The 23,360-nt window shown below is 39.1% G+C and overlaps 1 protein-coding gene across 1 annotated transcript in view; it reads left to right on the plus strand.

The window, feature by feature from the left end:
* NYAP2 (neuronal tyrosine-phosphorylated phosphoinositide-3-kinase adaptor 2) overlaps positions 1-23,360 on the plus strand; it is a 248,234-nt gene that overhangs the window by 138,892 nt on the left and 85,982 nt on the right. The window contains exon 4 of the mRNA XM_079925315.1: positions 25-1,119. Coding sequence (XP_079781441.1) covers positions 25-1,119 — 1,095 coding nt within the window. The remainder of the gene's footprint in view (positions 1-24; positions 1,120-23,360) is intronic.

Consider the following 23,360-nt stretch of genomic DNA (forward strand, 5'->3'; position numbering starts at 1 on the left):
TCTTTTTTCTCCTTCATCTTTTAGTGCCAGCCAAGCCGAGACCCCACAGTGATGAATATTCAAAGAAGATTCCTCCTCCAAAACCAAAACGGAATCCAAACACTCAGCTCAGCACATCTTTTGACGAAACGTATGTCAAGAAGCACGTGCCCCGGAGGACCTCACTCCCTCGGGACCCCTCCCTCTCCCAGGTCAGCAGCCCCTCAGGGGGCCCCGAGGAGGAGGAACCCGTGTATATTGAGATGGTGGGGAACATTCTCAGAGACTTCCGGAAAGACGACGACGACCAGAGTGAGGCTGTCTACGAAGAAATGAAATACCCCATTTTTGACGACTTAGGCCAAGACTCAAAGTGTGACCTCGACCATCACAGTTGTTCTTCGCAGTGTGCTACTCCCACGGTGCCTGACTTGGACTCGGCCAAGTCCTCAGTGCCATGTACCCCGAAGGGTTTGCTCTGTGACATTCCTCCGCCCTTTCCCAACCTGCTTTCTCATAGACCCCCGCTGCTGGTGTTCCCCCCGGCCCCTGTGCAGTGCTCCCCCAACTCTGATGAGTCTCCGCTCACCCCCCTGGAGGTCACAAAGCTTCCTGTGTTGGAAAACGTGTCTTATATGAAACAGCAAGCCGGGGCGTCACCATCCTCCTTGCCGTCCCAGGCCTCCGGCCACCCTAAACTGGAGAAAGACCAGGCCGGAGCCCTGGGACCCGTTCCTGCTGCCTCGGTTCTCTCCTCGTCCCCTCCCCCGCCTTCCACTCTATACCGAACGCAGTCTCCCCACGGCTACCCCAAAAGTCACTCCGCCTCTCCGTCACCCGTTAGCATGGGCAGGTCCCTGACCCCGCTCAGCCTCAAAAGGCCCCCGCCCTACGATGCCGTGCATTCAGGCAGCCTCTCCAGGAGCTCTCCATCAGTGCCTCATTTGACCCCCAGACCGGTGTCGCAAGATGGGAGCAAGATGGTCAATGCCTCGGTCAATACCTACGGGTCGGCTCCGAGCGGTTCCCGGTCCAGAACACCCACGAGTCCTTTGGAGGAACTAACCAGCCTCTTTACCTCGGGACGCAGCCTGCTGAGGAAGTCGTCCAGCGGCCGCCGCCCTAAAGAACCTGCAGAAAGTAAGTGCACAGATGCTTTCGTTTGTGACTTGAGGGCAGTGAACCCCATGATGTACAGATAAGGCACGTAGTAGTGATATTTGGTCCTTTGAGCTGAAATCCGAAGATGTGTGATTTTGCTTTTGCCATATCCAAGGAAACAGTGCGTTCTCATGGGTCCTTAAGAGTGAAAGACAGAGGCAGGGCAGTCTGAGTCAGAGAGATGAAGATGCTGCCCCTCCGGGTTTTGAAGATGGAGGAGGGGGCCATGAGCCAAGAAATCAGGAAACCTCTAGAAGATTGAATAGTCAAGGGAACAGATGCTCCCCTAGAGCCTTCAGAAGGAATGGCAGCCCGGCCTACAGGCTTCATTTTAGGCAAGTGAAACCCATTTCAGACTTCTGCCTTCTAGAATTGTAAAGTAATAGATTTGCGTCCTACTTTTAAGACACCAAAAAAAAAAATAGGAGATAATGCATTCTGAGAGGACGAAAAGTGATGGTCTGCACAATATAACATATTAAAAAGAATCAGTTTTAAATTTAAGATAAAGTGTAAGATCTAAATTCTTCAGGGGCTGTGGGAAATCTAACAAAGAAAACAGATCACTATAAAATTTTTAGGTACATGTCTCGATTTGGGGGGGAAATTATACATTCAAACATGGAATTGGTTAAGTGTTAAAATTATCTTGTATTAAGAGCCTGCTTGAGCAAATCTGTATTAGAAAGGCTTTGCTGCAAAGAAAGCAATTCGAATAGAATCATTACTTTTTTAAAAAACAATGAATGATTCTTTCCACATACTTCATGTTGTTACATTCTTACTTTCCTGCTAAACTAGAATAGGCTCACTATTTCCCTTTTAAAACCCTTGGTAATTAGCATCTTATTCCCATGGTACTCTTCCTATATCCATCAATATATAAATTACAGAAAGATCACTAAGTCATAAGTAGGAGGGGAACATTATATTTACCCCTGAATTTCAAAGGCCAGGGAATGTCTCTATCTGAATGACTAATCCTTTTGTGAGCCCCAAATCACTGCCTAATGATACCGTAAAGTCAAAACAGATCCCAGTTTTCTCAATGTTCATTTCATTAAATTACACTGCTTTCCTTTATTTAAAAATGCCTTAGGGCATCTAAGCTGAAAATTAATCACTTACATCTCAAATGATCCCACCACAGGATTTTATTATTCTACTCATACAGTTACATTGAGGACCTTCTTTAAAGGAAAAGAACTCTTCAACATGTCTGATGAAGATGATGATGACACTCCTTAGATAATTAATATTCATTGGTAGTTGAGAGCCATTTATCTTGTCTTTTTTTCTCTTTAACCAGAGAGATTTATGAAAGCATTAACCACTTCAATAATTCTACTCCCTCCCTCCCCAATAAAAACATTTCATTTACCTGACTGAAAGGCAAAAACTTCTCATATTTTAGACATATCTTGAATTAAATACATACATGAATACACTAAAATATTTTAAAAATTATTTAAAAAATTGAATTAAAACTAGGAACCTCCTATTTCTAGAGTGGTGGTTCTCAGCTGGGGTGATTTTGCCCCCAGGGACATTCAGTAATGTCTGGAGACATCTTTGGTTGTCACAACTGGGGATGCTACTGACATCAAGTGGGTAGAGACCAGGGATGCTCCTCAACAGCCTACAATGCACAGGACAACCTGCTACAAAAATTAAAAAAAACAAAAGCAAAGAACAGAAAAAAAAAAAGGATTATCTCATCCACAATGTCAATAGTGTCAAGTATGGGAAACTCTGATCTAGACAATTTATTAAAATTGAAAGTTTTTTCCATATGATTGATTTGGTTTAAACACAGATAAGTAAGGTTTTTGGAAAAAGTTGAAAAAAAAATAAAGGAAAAGATTTTACTCTCAAAATACGTGATGGTTAGTATGAAATTAGTAGAAGTTTCATCCAAGAATTGGTGAAATTAGCCAATATTCTCCCTACCTACCAGTTTCTTTGGAGGATTCTTAGCAGCTCCAGCTGGCGGCTATACCAGTCAGCTAGAAAAAGTATATGTAAAAAAAAGTGATTAACTAATGAAGTTATTTCAAGAAAAATCCATCTGTTAGAATCACTCTATGTGCTATATGTCACAGACTTCTCCATTCGACTCCAAAATGAGCTTTGTGTGCTTCTAAAACCAAGCTTGTACATGGAGAAGTGATCTAGGCTCTTTATAGCTTTTTAGGGATCCAAGGATTAAATTCCTTCCCATGGGCTATTAACTGTGTATCAAGCCTTCAGAGGAAGGTCATGCCCTGGGTTACATGAATTCCAATATTTTACTACACACAAATAGAAGGGAGGAAAAATGCACATAGTGTTTCTAATGAATAATCCAATGCCATTTACTTTTGACTCTGGAAGAAAATAGAAAAACACTATCTGATGTTGACAGAATCATAGGGGCTCTCAGAATCTTCCTGTAATCCAAAATGTAGATCCAAAATTGTTGATAATTGAAAGTTAACCTACAATTACTGCTGCAGTACACTCAGTGATACAACTGTCCGCTTCACTCTTGACAGATAGGATTCGTAGATACCTGCTGATAACAAAGGGACAAGATAAGTGATAGGAGGTAGTATAACATTCATGACCCCTGAGTCACATTTGGCATTTTTTTTTTACATTTCAGAGATAAAAGTAAGACTGGTATTTCTGTGCTCCATACCCCTCTAGGTTTACTGGAAATGTCAATTTTTCGAGTTTTCTGGTATTCAATTCAAAGCAAATATAATATTTCCACTTTAATTGAAAAACCTATGTCAAATAAAATTTATCCCTTCAACTTTTATTTTTAATAACCTATAAAAGATACACCTAATTAAATAATTTCATATCTTAAAGGCTTATAATTATTGATGGGGATTGCAAAATAGGAAAGAGATAAAATAAGACAATAGTGGTAGACCATGAATCAATTTCATTTTGCTTCACCATTTTCTAAATACAGCCTCCATATTAATTGTTCTAGGAAGCATGTTTTTCCTAGTTGATGTGACATTATTATGTTGTTTAACTATATATGAGTATACTAATGATAATAAATTTATTTGAATTGGTTATTATTAATATTTTTTAAATTTGTGCAGAGAGATAGAGGACATAAGGCATGTAAGAAGTGATTAACTTGTATTTTATTGCTGTAAATTTCTGTGTCTATATGAGAAGTAGGTGAAGTACAAATATGTTTTGTGGTGAATTTGGAGACTCAAATGATAATTTTCTACCTATAATTTTTATCTTCCTTTTACACATTTTTATTTTATATATCCTTTGATTGGAATCTTTAGAATACCTAAAGATTTCATGATGGGCCATGAAATTATAAATCAAGAGCCATGAATCATAGAAATTATTAGCCAGAATCAAGTGAGAAAAAACTCTTTCATCCTGTCAGGTAAGAAATATTTTAAAAATAAAGTTTAGCCTCTATTTAATATAAATGCATGAATGTATGTTTCTATGAAAATGTACAAGGCATAATGAAGGATATAATTAAATGTTATAATATACTTGAGAGAGAGAATGTGATAGAAAAGTTAAAAGTGGAAAAATGTAAAGAGAAAATTAAAAAAAGAAAGAAACATGAAACATCAAAGAGAAAAGACTAATTAAAAAACTGAGGTACCAAGAAAAATACACACACACACACACAATGCACACATAAGGTCAAATGGACATATAAACAAGTATAGGCGCCAACATATGAAGCACATACAAAGGTACACAGAGAACCAGAGAAGAAGCACCAAAACACAGTAGGGCCAAAGAAGGATCAAAGGAAAAAAGAGATGCAAGCTCACTCATCTGGTATTGCCATATATATATATATATATATATATATATAAATTGTGGGTTGGCATTGCCAAAGACCTTCATCATACTCAATAATAGTCCACATTAATGGAGATACACAATTTTCTGCTGTTAAATCTTTCAGCCCTTTAAAAAGACTCCTATTTAAGACTTTGAGATGTTATGTTACATTTTTACAATTATAGATAGAAATGTGTCCTATAGGACTGATGAAACACAGTTGGGAATCAGATGTAAACTTTGCCTTTCCATTCACTTTCTTAAGAAACAACAGCAGCAAAAAAAACCAGACACAAAGACAACAACCCAAAACAACCATCAAACAAACAAAATAAAACCAAAAAGTTACCGCATGCCCTCCATGCCCTCACACACATACCTGTCTCAGTTTTCATGTGACTTGAGGTCCAGCGATGCCTAAAATATTAGGCATTGCTGGTGAAGCAACTGATCCAACTTGCTCTTACCAATTTAATTAAAAAATAATTTTAAATTGAAAAAACAATGATTTTGCAAGGAAATCTCTTAAAACACATTTCTGTATGTTTATAGTATCCCACTTTTAGGAAAAAGGAAGGGTATGCTAATATCACTTAGCCGTCTTTATGATTCAGGGTCACCGTTGTGATCATCACTGTGTGTGTGTACTATGTGCTAACGCACAAGAAGTGTCCGTCAAGGTGACCTGAACAGGGGAGGCCTCACACAGGGGTGGCTATGATTGTCCTGTCATCTTTAGTAGCAGGGCAGCATTGATAGATTAACTGTGATACTGGGGTGTCCTCAGGAGGGCTATTTGAGGTTGTATAGCTGACTAACCCTCTGCAGATCTACCATTTAAGTTCACTTAAATTCTTCTGTCTGTTTCTCGTGGTTTTCCTGCCTCGTCTCTTTCTTCCAGGTAGCTCTATTGATGCACCCTCCCCTTCTTTCCTATCCTCCTTTCATGCTTTTCCTTATTGTATTGTATTATCACACCATTAATCAGTTGTGGACCAAGAAACCAGATACCCAAACTTGTCTGCGAAGCCTCTCATCTATCTCAAGTGTGTGGCTTCAGGTTAGGGACTTTGTGACCTTGACTTCCAAATGCCACTTGAATCCATTTACTAAGTCTTGGATGAAGTTCTTGGATTCATGTCTGAGATGGTCAGGGATATTCACTTCCCAAGAACTAAGCTGTCCTGGGAAACATGGAGCGAATGTTACTTTATTTTAGGAGAACTTACACTTTTTGTTTAGCCTATTGAAAATAAGTTTTTTCAGTAAAATCTAGCAAACGCACTAGCTAAGGGCTTTATTTTCTCTCCTTTTTATTCCTATGAAAGCAGAAACTGACAAGGAGTGGGTAGGACAGAGAAGCAAAGGGGGTGGGCAGGGAAGAGAACCCAGGAGTCTGGATCTTTCATTTGCTGTGGGGAATGGGTGAGCCTTCAGCCTGTGACTGCCCACCTCCAAGCATGTTGAATTTGAACAGAACTTCTGGGTGTGTGGTGACTAGAAGCCACCTGGCCAGAGTTGGGGGGAGGCAGGACATTGAACCTCTGGAACACACAGATCCTTCAAAGGCATTAAGGAGTTGAGCTACACCCAGAATAACTGAAGAGATCTCAGAGGATATGACAAGGAGGTTTCCAGAAGGCCTGGCAAGACCAAGGCCTATAGGTTCTGCTAAATTTCTTAAATAAAACCATGACTCTTGTCAGGTTCTTTTCCTGCTGTTTATTGCTTGCCTTCCTGCTCAGAGCCCCACACTGTGGCCTCAGACTGGTTTCTGCCTTAGCAAGACTCCTTCTAGTAGCTCAGAAGGAAAGTTGAGCCTACACCTGGGTTATGAGGATGCTCTCAGGCCAGGACGCTGGGGGCATGCTCCAGGGAACATCCTTGGGTCACTCAAAGCAGAGTGGGCGGGGCTTCCCTGGTGGCGCAGTGGTTAAGAATCTGCCTGCCAATGCAGGGGATAAGGGTTCGAGCTCTGGTCGGGGAAGATCCAACATGTCGCAGAGCAACTGAGTCCGAGCACCACAACTACTGAGCCCGCGCACCTAGAGCCCGTGCTCTGCAACAAGAGAAGCCACTGCACTGAGAAGCCTGCGCACCATAGAGAAGAATAGCTCCCACTCGCTAGCCTCTACTAGAGAAAGCCCACGGGCAGCAACAAAGACCCAATGCAGCCAAAAAAAAAAAAAGTTTAAAAACCAAAAAAAACAAACCACAGCAGGCAAAGGACCTCCTGCATTATATTCACCTGCCTATTGTTAAAAATCCAGATTCCTGGGCTTTATCAGAGATTGACCTGTTCAGTGAGAAATCCTGGAGATTGGACCTGGGATCATGACTTTTTAAGGACAATCCCCAGTAGTATTTATGCCTATTATCTAACAGTAACTCAGGGGTATACTGCTAAATATTAGCAACACCATTTACTTGTGTGCAAGAGAAACCTATAACACATTGCTTTCATCTAACAAAGTCAAAAACAGAATTTGTATAAGAGAAAGAAGAGGAAGGGGAAAAAGTAAAACTCAGATAACTTGAAATGAGTGAATGTTGTTTTCCTTTCCTTAAGTAAGCTACTGATTAGTTGGCAACTTGCAAATAAACCGTCAGGGTCATCTGGTTGGATCAGCAGGGAAAAGTATTTCACTACCTCAAGATTCTTCTGGAGATCTTGAGAGTTTAACATTGTATCACATGGTGGGCAATGTGTGAATAATGTCCATTCTCGTTCTTACTTATAACCTTCATCTAGGTCTGTGTTATTTACTTCATCAGAATTTCTCAACACTTCGATCTGAGAACCGCTGGTAAGAGCTACTTCAGACAGGAGTTGTTTCTGTTCTTCAGACAGGCAGGGGAACTTGAGACGCAGGCCAACAGCAGTTTTTACCCCAGACGTCTGTTTAGATGGGTCCAGGTCATTTAAGTGCGAGGGCTAGCCAGAGCAGGGCGGAGCCTCCAGATAGAGCCATGATGCAGAACAAGGGCGTGCTCTTTAGAGAGGGTACCCAGCCCCATGATCTAGCCAATGTAGGAGAGCAATACAAGAGAATGGGAGTCTTCCTTGTGGGATGCTGGAAGGAATGATGAAAGCAAGGAGGAGGTCTAACTGTCATGCCTGGGCCAAGGATCTCAGTAGTTAGAGCTGACAATGCTAATGGGGAAATGAGGTGATGAGGTTCTTGGAAAATGCTTCTGCCTCAGACAGGTTTACCTCAGAAACAATTTCAAGTCCAACTAAGCCCAGAGTGGAATCCATCCAAGAAGTAGTGGTAAGGTCCTGGGGAAAGAATACAGCCCCAAGCTTTTCCTTCAGAATGCTTCCATAACAATAGGAGCATGTATCAGTACTTCCTTTTATGCCATTTACTCTCTGCCAGACACGGTTCTAAGCATTTTGCTTGTATTCCACCCCCATAGCAATACGTGGAAGCAGCTGATATTAACGCTGCTATTTTAAAGATGGGAAAAACTGAGGCACAGCTTACCCAGGGTCACATAGGGAGTAAATCTGAGACTTGAACCCAGTTTATTTGGCTTCAGAGTTTCTGGTCTTAATGATACTTTATCTATACTTGACCAGTCTCCCTAATTTCTTTCCCCTCCCAATTGCCATTAAAATATACCAGTTACCATCAAAAACTCTAATGGCTCAGAGTGTTATCACTCCCAGAGATATCTGCTGGATCAAAGAAACCTGGATCTGTACCTAAATAGCATGGACCACTTAGTGGTTGTCATCAACTTAGGAAGGGGCTGGAAATCCTTTTCAGAACCCTCCAAAATTCGCTTTGGAATATCCTAGTCACTGCGAGGGGATTTTTCTGGACCTCAGGCTTCTGAGTGGCCCCTGAAGGGATGTGGTCTGCCCAGTGGGCCTCACAATTAAATGACCTGGGCAAAGAGACTGAGTGTTCCTAATGCTTTTAAGCATAACTTAAGGATGGACGGGCACATTCCTTTGGTCTGAGAGGTTTGCAATACTGAGCTACCAAATAGATGATTCATCCTCCAGGGATATAGGGCTTTTGTCCACAGATCCTTGAATCTTGTCCATAATTAAGCAGTGTCTTGGTGGCCCAGGGCTACCCCAAGAGAAAAAAACACTCCGTGCCTAAGAAAAAAATAAAAAATCAGCCAGTGCCCAAAGGCAATGAGAGCCCTAGCATCACTAACCTAGAAGCTGATCTAGTAAAACAACAAAAGCTCCAAAAGAGCCCTATGCAAAATGCTTCTCGGCATCACCTCTTGTCTCTTTAGATTTGTGTTAGTGTGTACTTGGCAGAGTCAGACGCCCATCTTTAAAACACACACACACACACACACACACACACACATACACAGTGCTTCAAGATCATGCTGGCCTATTTAACTATTATTTTTTAAAGCTAAAAAATTTTTTTAGGATGATGAGGTTAAATAGTGTATAAGTAAAATCCCTTGATTTTGAAAATGCATGTGACTCCTTAGTTAATTGGGACCATGACATTGTCTGCTTTCCTCATTCAATTTCTCTTAGGATTGCAACATAGAATCACTGAAGAAGACATAATTTCATAAATAATTGCTCACCTTTCTCGGGGTAGACTGCAGCTGTCTTTGATTGATGCAGGCAGACGTGTTTATCCCCTGTGTTTATATTCTCTGGCTGCTGAATCTTTAAGTGCAATTTCTCGTCAGCAATTTAATCAGCAATTTTCTCCATTAAGAAGAACCTCCCTGCTTTAGATTGAAATAATTCAGAAACATTTTCAATTCAGACATAAAGCTACACTAGTCTATTTTTTTTAAAACCAAGATTTCCTCAGTTTGTATTCAATATACTAGGGCTGATTTCTTTTTCTTCTGTTGAATTACCTCAAACAGGAAATTCAATTTCTGATTTGTATTTGACATCATGTGTTTCCAACAGTTTGACATCTATGAGTAATTAAATAATAGGTATAAGAGGTTCCTATCAGTCATATCATAGTTCCTTGCATTTGTCCTACATTTTAATATGATCTAGAAGGTTTGGACAGGGCCTGGATATCACAAGAGATGCTTTTCATCTTGGCTCAACCATTTAGAAGCTTTGAGACTTTGGATAAGTCAGTTCATCTCTTAATGCCGTAGTTTTCTCACTTTTCAGATGAGAATATTAAGTGCTCAAACTGTGAATCTCTTCCTTCTCTGTTATTTGATGCATCTTTGGATTACCGAATGAGCTGTAGATCCCCAAACAAATGGCCATTTCCTGTTTCTGAAGCTTTCTGTCTGACCTTGCTCTCCCTTGCTGAAAGGACTTCCCCAGTAACTCCATAAAACAAAGTCTAAAGCTTGGATCCCCGTTTATATTCCACCTCCTTCTTCATCGAGTTGTTTTGTGCTGTTGTTTACAGATAATCTCTCCTTCAAACTCTGGGAGCACTTTATACATCTGTAATGGTGTGTGTCTTATCCTGACCTACTGTAGAGGTTTTTTTTCTCTGTCTTATTCCCCATTAAGACATATGGCTAGGGAGATCGAGGGCCATATCTTTTCATCATTTTTTTCATGTAGCACTTGGTTCAATGCAGTCTTCCGCAAAGTTGATACGTGGTAAGTATTTACTGAATTTGTTGAATTGATAGGCATAGTGACTTGAGAGGGCTGTTGCACTTGAGGAAACAAAAGCCATAAGAGAAATGTTTGACTATTAAATAAAAAAAAAAAGTCGGATCCTACAACTTAGAAAATTCTACACTGAAATCAATATAATCATTCAGCCAAAAAAGGAACTATGCTGAATGCTGAATTCATTGCTTTTGTTCTTAAATGTCCTATTTAAAAGAATGCCCATTTCATTCTAGGCAGATTTATTAGGGGAAGGATATAAAGAATATAGCCATAAAGCATTTAAATGTGGACCATTTTGTAGATGTTAAATTGTCACCAGTTCCTGAACAAACGAATAGCTGAGAAAATTGTTCATTTCTCAACATTTGGAGATAGAAAGATGCATTTTTTTCAGAAGAAATAATAGAGACTAACATTTTAAAGAAGGAATTCTACTGTTTAACATTGTGCATTATTGAACTCAGATAGTCAAGAGAATAAGAACACATTCAAGTCATTTAACCTCCTTGGTGAAAAAGCACTGCAGAAATCCAGAGAGCTATTACTATGTAACTGGTGGTCTTAAATGCATGTGTTTCCAGGTAAAAATGGGTTTAAGTTATAAAATACTTGAAAAACTTTTTTAATTTTCAAAAACATCAGTTTTCGGAATTCAGGAAATGGATGGCAATTATGAATTTAGTGAAGTGTCTTTAGTGGTGCATGGTGTTTCTCAGTTGAAGCCAACTCTTTATTGTTAGTTGATGGGAGCTAGGTTAATTAAACGTTCCACTCCTGGTGGAATAACCAATCAGCTGAAGAATCTGGGCTATTGCTATTCCCAAATGAAAGGAGGAAAAATACTGTAAAGAATCTAAGAGGGGAGGAAGGAGGGTTAGTAACATGGATTTTGAAGCAGAATATCCTGCCTAGCCAGGTATACCCAGAACAGCTGAACTTAAAGGAAAAATTTCAAATGCAGAAGTCTGTAATAGTCTTCTGACAAGTGAAGGTAGAAAGAATACTTTCCCCTACCTTTTCTTCTGGTCAGGTTGCAGTTACATTCAATAAAATATCACTTGAAATTTTTTGCATCTATTCCCTTGTTACAGATGGAACTGATATAATTAAGTCAAGAAAGAAAAAGGATAGAAAAACAATAGAAAGAGTCAGAAAGTAGAGATTGGGGGCATCCGTGTGTTGTCCAACCATAGATCCACACACATTGCTATGGGTGGAGAATTCAAATGTGGGTTTTGTTCCCATAACACAAATAAGAAATCTAGATTTCCAAGAACTCAGAAGCTGGGACAGAATTTAGATGTTAGCAGCCCGCAACAGAAGGATCAGAGCTGAAGCAAAGTATTATTCTCTCTACATTCAGGTTCACATTCTGAATCTCAAAGTTGCCTCTTTCATTCTCTGATTAATAAGTTATTAACCACTTAGCTGTGATTAACAAGAGAGCTATGTCAAAATGAGGCAAGCTATTGTCAAAGAAACTTGACTGAGCTTTTGTCTAAGAGAAATTTCGAACCTAAGAAATTAAAACATTGCCTCAGAGTGGTCCTTCTGTGGTTGAGTGATAATCTCACTTGAAGCCTGCAGAACTCACTTTGGCTTCTAAACCATGCTTTATTTGTGATCATTAAATGTAAATGATAATAAAATTGTCCATTGATGTTTCATGCTTTATTTATGATCATTAAATGTAAATGATAATAAAATTGTCCATTGATGTTTCAGAAAAAAAAATTCTTGACTCTACACCCAGCCATGATTCTCCACTTCCTTTTTATGGCCAAACCCTTCAAGTGAGTGTTTGCCTGCTGCCTCCATTTCATGTCTCCCGTCCCAGCTTTAATTTCCTACAACCTGGCTTCAACCTCTTCTGCTCAGTCCAGAGTCACGTAGGGCTTCCTAACTGGTCTCTGGCCCCTTTCCTTTTCCTCTCTTGGAAGAGGAAACATCACAAAACATTAGACATTGTTGATTCCTCCATCTGAAGACGTTTCTCTTGGTTCTCATGCACTGTGATATCCTTATTAACAATCCTTTTTGAACTTTGTCCCTTCTGCTTCCTTTTTGGGGAACTCTGCTCCTCTATTTACATAAAAAAGTTCTTTGGACACGTGACTGACATAGTGCTGTGATTAGCATTTACCTGTTTGTCTTTCCAACTAAATGGTCAGGACACAGTAGTAAGTCTTTTAATTTTTTTCCCCCAACAACTAGCACGTTTTTCTGGCACAGAGAACATGTTCAGTAAGTGTTCCTTGAATGATCAAGTGACTGGTTAAATTGAATGAATGTGTATCCAACCTCCACAATTGAACGGTACATTTTTGAGAGCAAAGACTATATATTTTATTTAAGTACCCATGGTTTCTATGACTGTATTTTACACAACCAACTTATATTTTTGGATTTACTGATTTTTCCACCGCTAACATTTTTTTAATAGCCAAGTCCAATAGAATTACCATGATTACTAGGTATTGATAATAATCTGAGTTCTGCATAGGATGCCAAGGTCAACACTAGTTAAAGTACTTAGGAACCAACTGCTCCAAGGAATATCAATGGAGAACCCAGGTTCAGATGATTTTTATATACATAAAATAGTCAGGAAATCAGTCCTGTTACTGATTGATAAAACCAGGTAGCATTCAGCAAGGAAAATGAAAGGAAGTACTTATAATCTAATCTAAATATTTTATAAAAGAATAAGAGTAGGGAGCATGAAAAATAGCATAGCATAGATTTTCAGTAAATGGTTATGGAAACAGTATTAAGATATTACATTGTAGATAGAAAACTATCAGCTAGATTATACATGGTACTGAGTGGAGCCCATATACTGTCTAACTTCTAGAAGATGATAAGGAATATTAGACAGTATCTTCATTTCTATTTCTATTTTCATTTCTATTTCTATTTCATCTCTATTTTCTATTTTTAAAATTCCTTTGTTTGACCAGCTTAAAAAAATATCATTATAATGGAAGGTAGATTGGGGGGGTCATCTGATATAAATGAATAGAAAAGACACAGAAATCAAATATCGTAGGGTCAATAGATGGATTTGTCACTGAACAGCTTCACTTTTAGGGCAAGTCGAACTCTCCAAGTATCAGTTTTTTCATATTCACCTCAGAGTATTGTTGTGTAAAATGAAGAAAATTGGGTTCAGGAAAAGACTTTGTAAAATATAGATGGCTATGTAACTATAAGAGGTGATTGTTTGATTTTTAGATATCTGGGGAAAGAATAAATATTTTATTTTCAAAAATGCAGTAAGGTAAAAAATGAATTAAATTTTCAGGGAGTCCATACTGTTCGCACAACTCTTTTCAGTTAGGCTTGGGTAAAGGATCTGACATCTTAAGCGGATCGTCCCCTACCTGATTCGAGGAGCATAAAGCGCTAGGCAGAATGTCCCCTCAGGAGGCAGGCTGTTTCTGGGTTGCTGGATGATATCTAAGCCTGGAGGGTGGAGAGACATCACACCTGAGAGAGCACAGTTTCCCTGACCCTGTAAAGAGCAGCTCTGAGAACAAAGAGCCCATCCTCATTGTACAAAGGGCCAGGCAACATGGCAAGATGATTGTCAAAGATGATTTATCAGCAAAGGAAAAAATGCAATATAACTGGCTGTTGATGTGTTTTTCAAATGTAATGAATGTTTTTTTCTGTTTACAAATGTATCTTTTAAAATAAAATGTTTGCTTCCCAAAAAGGTATAAGTATTAACCAATGAATTAGGTAGAAGCCTAAGATCCAAAGTGCTTAAGATAAAAAAAATATTTAGTATGTAGATGGGGGACCGTTAAAAGGATGATTTGTGAAGTGTCATTTCTAAGCAGATTCAAATGGAATCTCTTTTCCTTTTAAAGTGGTTAGTCAACATGCAAACAGATTTGAAGTTTAGCATTTGAAAAAATGCAACATCAGAAAAAAGCAACAAGAAACACTCAAATTTTGTATAAAAGCGTGTGCAACCCCAGATAGAGGAAGAATGCCAGCCTCCTAAATACAGATTAACTGGCATAAATAGGCAAGGCATGAAGTGACCATCCATATACTTTGCATAAATAAAAGGCTACAGACACAAAAATAGCTGTTGAAAGACTTCATTGTCAATTTTCTCATTTTTTATTAACTTCCATGGCTTTCCTAGTAAAGACTTTATCCAGATGCTAATTAAGCAGAGGTCTGCTTTGCACATCAATTTTTAATATTCCGTCCACATAGTTAAATGAAACCTGCAGCGTGAGGCTTCTCCAGTTAAAAGCAGTCCTGACCTACTTCCATGTGAAATCAATGGATGACTTAGAGAGACTCATGCGTAGCTGACATTTAAGGAGGCCAGCTCATAATCTGTGTTGTGTAAAATGTATGTTTCCTTGGGCTTCAGCGTTCTTTCTTTCTTTATTAATTTTAAAAGTTCTTCTAAGAATAGAGAAGACCGTGGAAGCTATTGAGCCAGAGAAGTGAAGCCAGACCTGCATTTTGTGCCCCTGGGAGATTGTGAGCTCCTGGGTCAGTTACATCTGTAGTGGCTTCAAATGAACAGAAACCCCTAGGTCTGGGACCGAGGAAGGGAAAGAAAGGCCTAAAAGGCACCCACTTGCACTCAAATATAATCCACCAAAAGGAAAAGTTGAAACCACCAGAATAAGGTCCAATTTTGAAAGTAAGAACCTAGGGTATATAGCAAAACTTTTTGAAGACTTGTATGTTAGGGATCTGAATTGTAAGGCACGAAATAGGAACAGGAATCAAAACCAGCTTGTCAGAGGATCAATAGTCCTCAGGGTATGGTAGAGCACACTGGGTCTCCATCTGGAGAGGGGCTCCTATTAAAGATCAGATAAGTTCCTGTCAAGGGTTAACATACAACCACATAAGGACTTGCTGTGCAACCTGATGGAAGTGGAGGGTTGGCCTCACACTAAATTCCGGAATACTAAGCTAGAGTGGGGAGAGCTGGTGAAATTGATGGAAGAAGTAATGTTCAGTGTGCACGTTTTTTACTTCCTTGGTTAAGTTTATTCCTAAGTATTTTATTCTTTTTGATGCTATTAATGCATAAGTGTTTTAACCATGTATATGCATTCGTTCAGTCTTTCATTCATTCAGTGAATGTTTATAAAATACCTGCTCTGTGCCAGGCACTATTCCAGGTGCTAGAATCTTTATTTTGAAGTGTCGAGCAATAAAACCTAATAATTCAAATGAAGACGAGAGGTCCATATATTAATGGAGAGGGCACCTTCTGGGGGTAGACTTGGCAATTCAAAGCACATTGGTACAAAGGCATAAATATCGATAGTAAAGGAGACAGGCAGATTTAGAACTTGGCATTTTACAAAAATGCCTTCTCTCTCCCTTGCCTCTGCATTGTACCATTCTGGCTCTCCTGGCCCATGTCACAACAGTTCCTTAGGTTCCGAAGCTCACAAGAGCCTGGGCATTCTGGATTCACTCCAGTGGACTGGGTCTGGTGACCCTCAGGAGACACGTGGTTTTTGTTGGAGGCATACAAAAGAATCTAGTGTTGCAAATACTGCTCTGTCCTCATCCTCCTGCTACCCCTTTTCTTTTTGCTTTATTTCCTTCCCCTCTTTTAACCCATGAGCCTAACCCAGATCAATGGATATCGGAATTCTCTGAGGCCTTATTCATCATTCAGATTGCTTTTACCACAAAGAAGTCCGCTACCAGATAACTTATGAAACAAGAGATCAGAGTAATAAAGAGTATTGGTTAACATCAGAAATAAGGAATAACATCCAGGTTTCGTTTCTGCTTTTTTTTTTTTTTTTAAATTTAATTCACAAGAAATGAAAAAGAAACACCTCTGTTCCTGAGGTACTTTGTGATTAAACAGTTTGTACCTGCTTCATATGTGTGTTTATGTGAAAGAGTGTGAAGAAAAGGTGATGACGAGAGTTGAAAAGAGGGGACGGGAGTCTGACTTAAGCTTTGACGGCAGAGGCATCCGCTTCAAAGATGGCTGCCTTGCGTAGCCGTAGTGCCAGCCCTGCCCCCACCAAGCTCCTTTGTTTTAGAGTTCTTGGTTAATTTCATAACTGACCATTTGGACCCACTTGTTTTTTCTCTTTCCGGGCTTCAAATTCCTCTTGCTGTGTTTCATTTCTTATTTTTTTTAGTTTGTAGATTTAAAAAATTTTTTAATATCATTTCATTTTTTAAAAAATTTTTGTTGGAGTATAGTTGATTTACAATGTTGTGTTAGTTTCAGGTGTACAGCAAGGTGATTCAGTTATACATATACATATATCTATTCTTCTTCAAATTCTTTTCCCATTTAGGTTATTACAGAATACTGAGCAGAGTTCCCTGTAGCACACAGTGGGTCCCTGTGGGTTATCTATTTTAAATATAGTAGTGTGTACATGTCAATCCCAAACTCCCAATCTATCCCTCCCCACCCCCTCCAGTAACCATAAGTTTGTTCTCTAAGTCTGTGAATCTGTTTCTGTTATGTAAATAAGTTCATTTGTATCATTTTCTTTAGATTCGGCATATAAGCGGTATCATGATGTTTGCCTCTCTCTGTCTGCCTTACTTAGTGTGGTAATCTCCAGGTCTTTCCATGTTGCTGCAAATGGCATTATTTCATTCTTTTTAATGGCTGAGTGATATTCCATTTTATATATATACTATATCTTCTTTATCCATTCATCTATCAATGGACAGTTAGGTTGCTTCCATGTCTCGGCTATTGTAAACAGCGCTGCAGTGAACACTGGGGTGCATGTATCCTTATGAACCATGTTTTTCCCCTGATATATGCCCAGGAGTGCTGCTATGTTTTAAATTCACCAATAAAGAGTGAGCCCACAAAACCACAGGCCCTCACCCTCAACCCCAGGCCCGTACGTACTCCTTCTCCCTCTGTGCGGTGCCGTGTGCTTTCCAGAGCCTGTGAGTAACAAACCTTTTTTTATTTTCCAAAGTTTCCTGATGGTTATTGCTGAGGAAATCTTGCAATCGTAATAAGAACCACAAGAGCTGGTCCAACCACAATACTGGTTACTAGATTGGCTGAGACTGGCATAAAATAGAAGGAAAGGGAGTCAGGGAGGGAGGGAGGGAAGGAGGGAAGGAGAGAGGGAAAGAAGAGAAAGGGAGAAAGATTGAAAGATGAAATGATGTTGCCCATGAAAGATCCAGAGAAGAATTTTTGTATCTTACCTTCCTTGGCTTCAAAAAGAACAAGTGGAGAAGTAAATCATTGATTTCCTACTCTCTGTCTTTAAACCATGAATCACGCAGTAGAATCTCAATAAAAACTTGCTGGACCTCAGAAATATTCTTGTTAACTCCTTTATATTACAGAGAAACTGAACTATAAAGAGATTCAGTTACTTGAGCACAAATAGAATGTTATGTAGAAACATAATCTGAAAAGAGTTTCAGCTTTCCTAAGTGTCCTCTACATATTAAGTTAGCAACATTTAAATATATTTCTACTAGTTTACTTTTAGCTTTATTTCATCTTCTTGACTAACTTCATTTAAAATAACATCTTGGGGGGAAAAATCAAATCTAGTTAATTGATAATATCCCCAAACAATTTTTTTCCTTTCTTCAAATTCACATGTGTATTTTTTCCCCAAGAATACTATGAAAAATTCCAGATTATCCAACAATAATTCCCAAACACCATTCCTCTCTTTGTGTTTATCTAAAGAATCTATGGTTTACTATCAAGAATGTACAGTGTGCAGTCATTTCTGTAGCCATCAGTTATATTATCCCTAAAAGGATTACTATTCCTGCCATGCTCTTCTTATGAAACTTTAATAGCTGATTTCTTTAAACTCCCCAAATATGGCTATTAGTAACTGTGATTTCAACAATGTTAAGTTTTGCATTTACTTTCATAGAAATTAATTATCCATATTACCCTTTGTGATGGAGAAACTATTCTTCTTAACATTTAGTGTTTGCTTCAGAAACGTTTATGAATGTGTTTTCAGAATTACACCTTTCAGGAAGAATGGAAATGATATTTTTCTTCCCATGCATTAATATTTTTAGTGCCTGAATGCCTCTGTTACTTTAAAAGAAGATTGAAGCATTTTTCCATCTGCCTGTTAAAATGATTTGAGTCTTAATTAAAGTCGATTGCACCTGTGCATATATTCAACTACCCACACACCTCCCACCTACTAGTGGAAAAGCTTGTCTCTCCTTCAGAAATTAAAAAGGGGAACTATGATCTTTTTAAAAAAATCATAGGCATAGAAAACAGACAACACTGAGAAGTAAGTATGATGTTTTTTGGCTACCTTAGATCAATGTCTTTTTAATCTTCTAATGATTGCGGGTTATATAAATAAGTTAGTTATCTTCCTTAAATTGCTGGTTTCCTTATCATTTAAAAGGCAGCCTAGGGCTTCCCTGGTGGCGCAGTGGTTGAGAGTCCGCCTGCCGATGCAAGGGACATGGGTTCGTGCCCCGGTCCGGGAAGATCCCACATGTCGCGGAGCGGCTGGGCCCGTGAGCCATGGCCGCTGAGCCTGCGCGTCCGGAGCCTGTGCTACGCAACGGGAGAGGTCACAACTGTGAGAGGCCCGCGTACCGCAAAAAAAAAAAAAAAAAAAAAAAAAGGCAGCCTAGCTGAAAAAGTCAAGAAAAGGAATAAAAATTCAACAACAAATTCTCACCCACTCACTGGTTGCTTTTATGTGTTTTTAGCTTTGGCAGTTCAACCTTTCCTTATTTATGAAGATGGGGAATAATCATAACTGAAAGAAACAAAGATAGAAAGATAGAGAGAGGGAGGGAGGGAGGAAGGGAGGGAGGAAGGAAGGAAGGAAGGAATAAAGAAAGAAGAAAATATGATGGGGATCATCTTAAAACTTGATGTGATCAAATATTTTTCTCCTCCACCTACAAAATTTTTTTCAAAGAATTCTAATAAATATAAAATAGATTCGTGTCTTTTTTTCCGGCTCTTTTTCCTTTCTCTTGGGTAAAGAAGGATAATTAAAATGCTTTTAGCTAAAACAGGGAAAACTGGGGAAATAAAGGACTGTGCCAGTCTACAAAAAGAATAATGAAAAGTATGTTAAATATTGCTAAAAAAAATTCCATTAATTATAGAACAGTGGTTTTGTACCCCAGCTTTACTTTAGAAACTCTTGGGGAGCTTTTAAAAATGATTAGTGTCTCAGCCCCACCCTCAGTGATCTAATTTAATTGTGGTCCAGGCATGGATACTTTCTGAAGTCTCTCCAAGAGTTTCCAACATGTTAGGACAGAAACCTCCAGTATAGAATGTGCTCTGGTACTTATCAACAGAATCCTAAACCTGACGATCCTTGAGCCCAGGTGCCTCATTTACAGATAAGCAAATAAAGGCTCAGAAGGCAAAAGTGATTTGCTCAAGGCCTCACAGTTAATTAGGAGCTAAGTCCGAACTGGCACCCAGGGCCTCATAACGCAAAGACGACTCCGTTTACACTGTAAAATGCTGTGGCTGGGACTTCCCAGATGGTGGCATTAAGAGGTATGAATCCTCTGCACTTGGTTTCCAAATTGCTGATATGAATCCATGCACTGCATTATTAGTACTGATTTTATATCCTCCAACAACATCCAGGCCATTTCTGTAAAAATGTGGCAATAACCCATGCAACAGGAACTTCAGTATTTTTGTTTTTTTTTTACAGTACTAGGGCCTCTCACTGCCGTGGCCTCTCCCGTTGCGGAGCACAGGCTCCGGACGCGCAGGCTCAGCGGCCATGGCTCACGGGCCCAGCCGCTCCGCGGCATGTGGGATCCTCCTAGACAGGGGCACAAACCCACGTCCCCTGCATCGGCAGGCGGACTCTCAACCACTGCGCCAGCAGGGAAGCCCCGGAACTTCAGTTTGATCCCAAACGTCTAATAGTCATTTCCTGTGCACATTAACTCAGTCTTGAGGACACATAAAAATGTTCTACATTACAGAAGTCCTCCCAATCTTTATATGTCTGGTAACAAGAGTATTACATGGATCTTGCTAGTCATTCTTTCTTTCCTATTGTTCGAAGGGTTATTCTGACATAACCATTTAAAAAATAGATAGAAACAATGGTAAAGGCATCAATAGAATTCCACATTTTTGTTTCCTATAGAAGAAAAAGTTAATTTGGATTCCTTGCCTCCAGTAGATAATTGGTCTACTTTCTCCCAATGGCCTTAGTAAGCAGTGCTTCTGCTCATAAAGCCACGTCCTCTTGAATACCTCATAAAAGGGCAACTCAGAATTATAGCCATGGTTTCTTTATTCTGCGCATGCCATTGTTACTTCTCCTCGGACTTGACATCATTTCTTCCGCATTTTGGCTGTGTGATTGTTCGTGTTGTCAGCAGCACCTAAGGCTATTTTGTATGTAAAACCACTCCTCTTCTGTCCTATGCTAAGCTATCATTAGTTTGAAAATCCCTTTAAAGCAGGCCAAAATTATAGTTTTAAGAACATTGTCCTTCAGTAGTGGGCCACTTTCATCAAATAACATTTCTGTAATGTATTTAGGTGCACGTGAATCCCATTTCCCTTTAAACTGAGGAAAGAGTGCAAGATTTTAAGTTTTGGCCTCTTCTTTTTTTTCCATAGAATTTCAGATCCAAAAAGCATCTTAGAGATGCTATGGTCTAAATCCCTTTAGACATGAGTACACAGAAGCAGAGAAAGTAAAACAACATACACAAGTGTCACCTGTATGATGACAGAACCATCATTACCAGGGTCAAGTTTCCCAAATAATTAAATCCAGACATCTTTGTACTATGCCAGTCTCTATTCAGTATTACTGTGACTGGGACAGTAGGAGGAGAAAAATGTAAAGCTCACATATGTTCATGTCCCTACAGCCTCCTTTCTTCAAGAAGATTCTTTTTTAGATTGTTAGCTTTATGTTAATTTGCTGCCTTGTGTCCTACTTAAGCATGACACTAGTGTCAGGTCTTCTATAATTGTTTGCATATGATTTCGGAATTTGTCAAAAAATGTAGATATCTTAAAACATCCTAAGCCAAAAATGTGTGACTGATCCAGGTTTAAAGATTTTATAACCCTAAAACTCTTCATTTAGAATTGTCAAGTATTTTAGTATTCTTTTTGTCCCACTAAGAGATTTTTATTGGTAGCTTCTCTATCAAATTCGTGAAGAACTAGAGGTAGAGAGAGGTAAGATGAGCTGCAGTCCTGTCATTTTAAATGGGAAAGAAAAACAAAAAGGCCACCATTGGCATTATGGGGGCTGTAGAGAGCTGTGGGCATAAATATTTAATGTGGTAAATTATAGGGAGACATTTGCATTTTATGCGCTATTTTGAAGTAAAAAGGATTGTCGAACAATAAGGACACTTTCCCTAATTATGTTCCATTTTTAATATGCAGAGAATTGACTCTGGGTTCAGGGCAGTTATTTAATGAAATCTCAATGTAACCTTGTCTGATATTTTTCTCTCTAAATCTTGACATCAGATTAAGACCAGACAATGAGGTTGGTTAATAAAAAATGATTATCTTGTCATTGAACAGATGATAGATTTTGAATTCCCAAAAAAAAAAAATGATCTTCATCTGTCGATAGTCACAGGTTCATCTGCATTGGATGCAAACACTAAAAATTGTTTATAAAAAGATATGCAACTGAATATTTTATATTTCTGCACCTTTGTATCTATGTCTGTAGGATACAGTGAAAAGGATGTTTAAGAAGTTGATGACATCAGGATGTTAAGGTAGTGATATCAGGAGTTCTGGGGATTTCGTATGTCCAGAGATAAGACGGTGCTGATAATAAAACACTGGCCTGGGATAACTCCTTACACTTTGTCCTCCTGGTTCTTGCACACTTCTCCTGGGAGAATCTTCCTTTAATACTGATGGCATCACCATACTCTACTCCTCAAAAATAAGTACAAACTCTGAAGCCTGTCACTCAAAACCCTCCTTAATTTGTTTCTCCCTTTCTATGTAAATTCAGGTCCCATTCTTTCCTAATATAAAGCCTTTTTTCTAGACAGTCTGAATGTATTATAGAACCTGAAGCATCGTTCCTCTCTACCCTTTGTTTGAAAGTATTTGCTTGTGCTATTTTGTCAGGCTGGGAATTTGTTATTAGGATCAGTCTGGGGGAAGACACACTCAAGGAAAGAGCCTGGAAACCAGCTTGGGACTATTAACACAGGAAGATCTGGGGTTCAGGGTGTATGAGGAAAGGTCTAGAAGGAGAAGATGCAGGTTCTGGATGGACACAGGCTCTTGGCCTCCTAGACTCCTTGCCCCATGGTGAGGGTGCATCAGGAGGAGAATCAGAATGAGAATCTCCAAAGTTCAGTGCCCAGGACAGGGGCCCTGGTTGCCTCGGGCTAAGGGTGACACTGTCTTTATTTAAATTTGCTCCAAATAAAAGATATGAAACTCAATCATATAAAATATAAATAACAGCATAGTATTTGATATTTGGAAATGTCCTTAAAAGTGATCTTATATTGTATGATACTCACATTTTAAAAATAAAGAAATAGGATTTCAGAAGGAAAACGTGGCATACTGGAGTCAGGCACATTGGGAGTCACATCTTGGCCTTATTGTTCACCAGCACGTATTGGTTTCTTCATCAGTAAAATGAGAATTTTGTAATCACAGAGCAGTTAGTCGACAAACATCTGTTTTCCTCCACTCATTTCTTCATATTGCTCCTTACCTTAATTAAAATCTAGAGAGTAGCAGAACTAGATTAAGGTTTCATGTACAGTTGTATGTTAGTCTGCTACGGCT

This window comes from Stenella coeruleoalba (genome assembly GCF_951394435.1).
Source record: "Stenella coeruleoalba genome assembly, chromosome: 6".
In the NCBI taxonomy this organism is placed as follows: domain Eukaryota; kingdom Metazoa; phylum Chordata; class Mammalia; order Artiodactyla; family Delphinidae; genus Stenella; species Stenella coeruleoalba.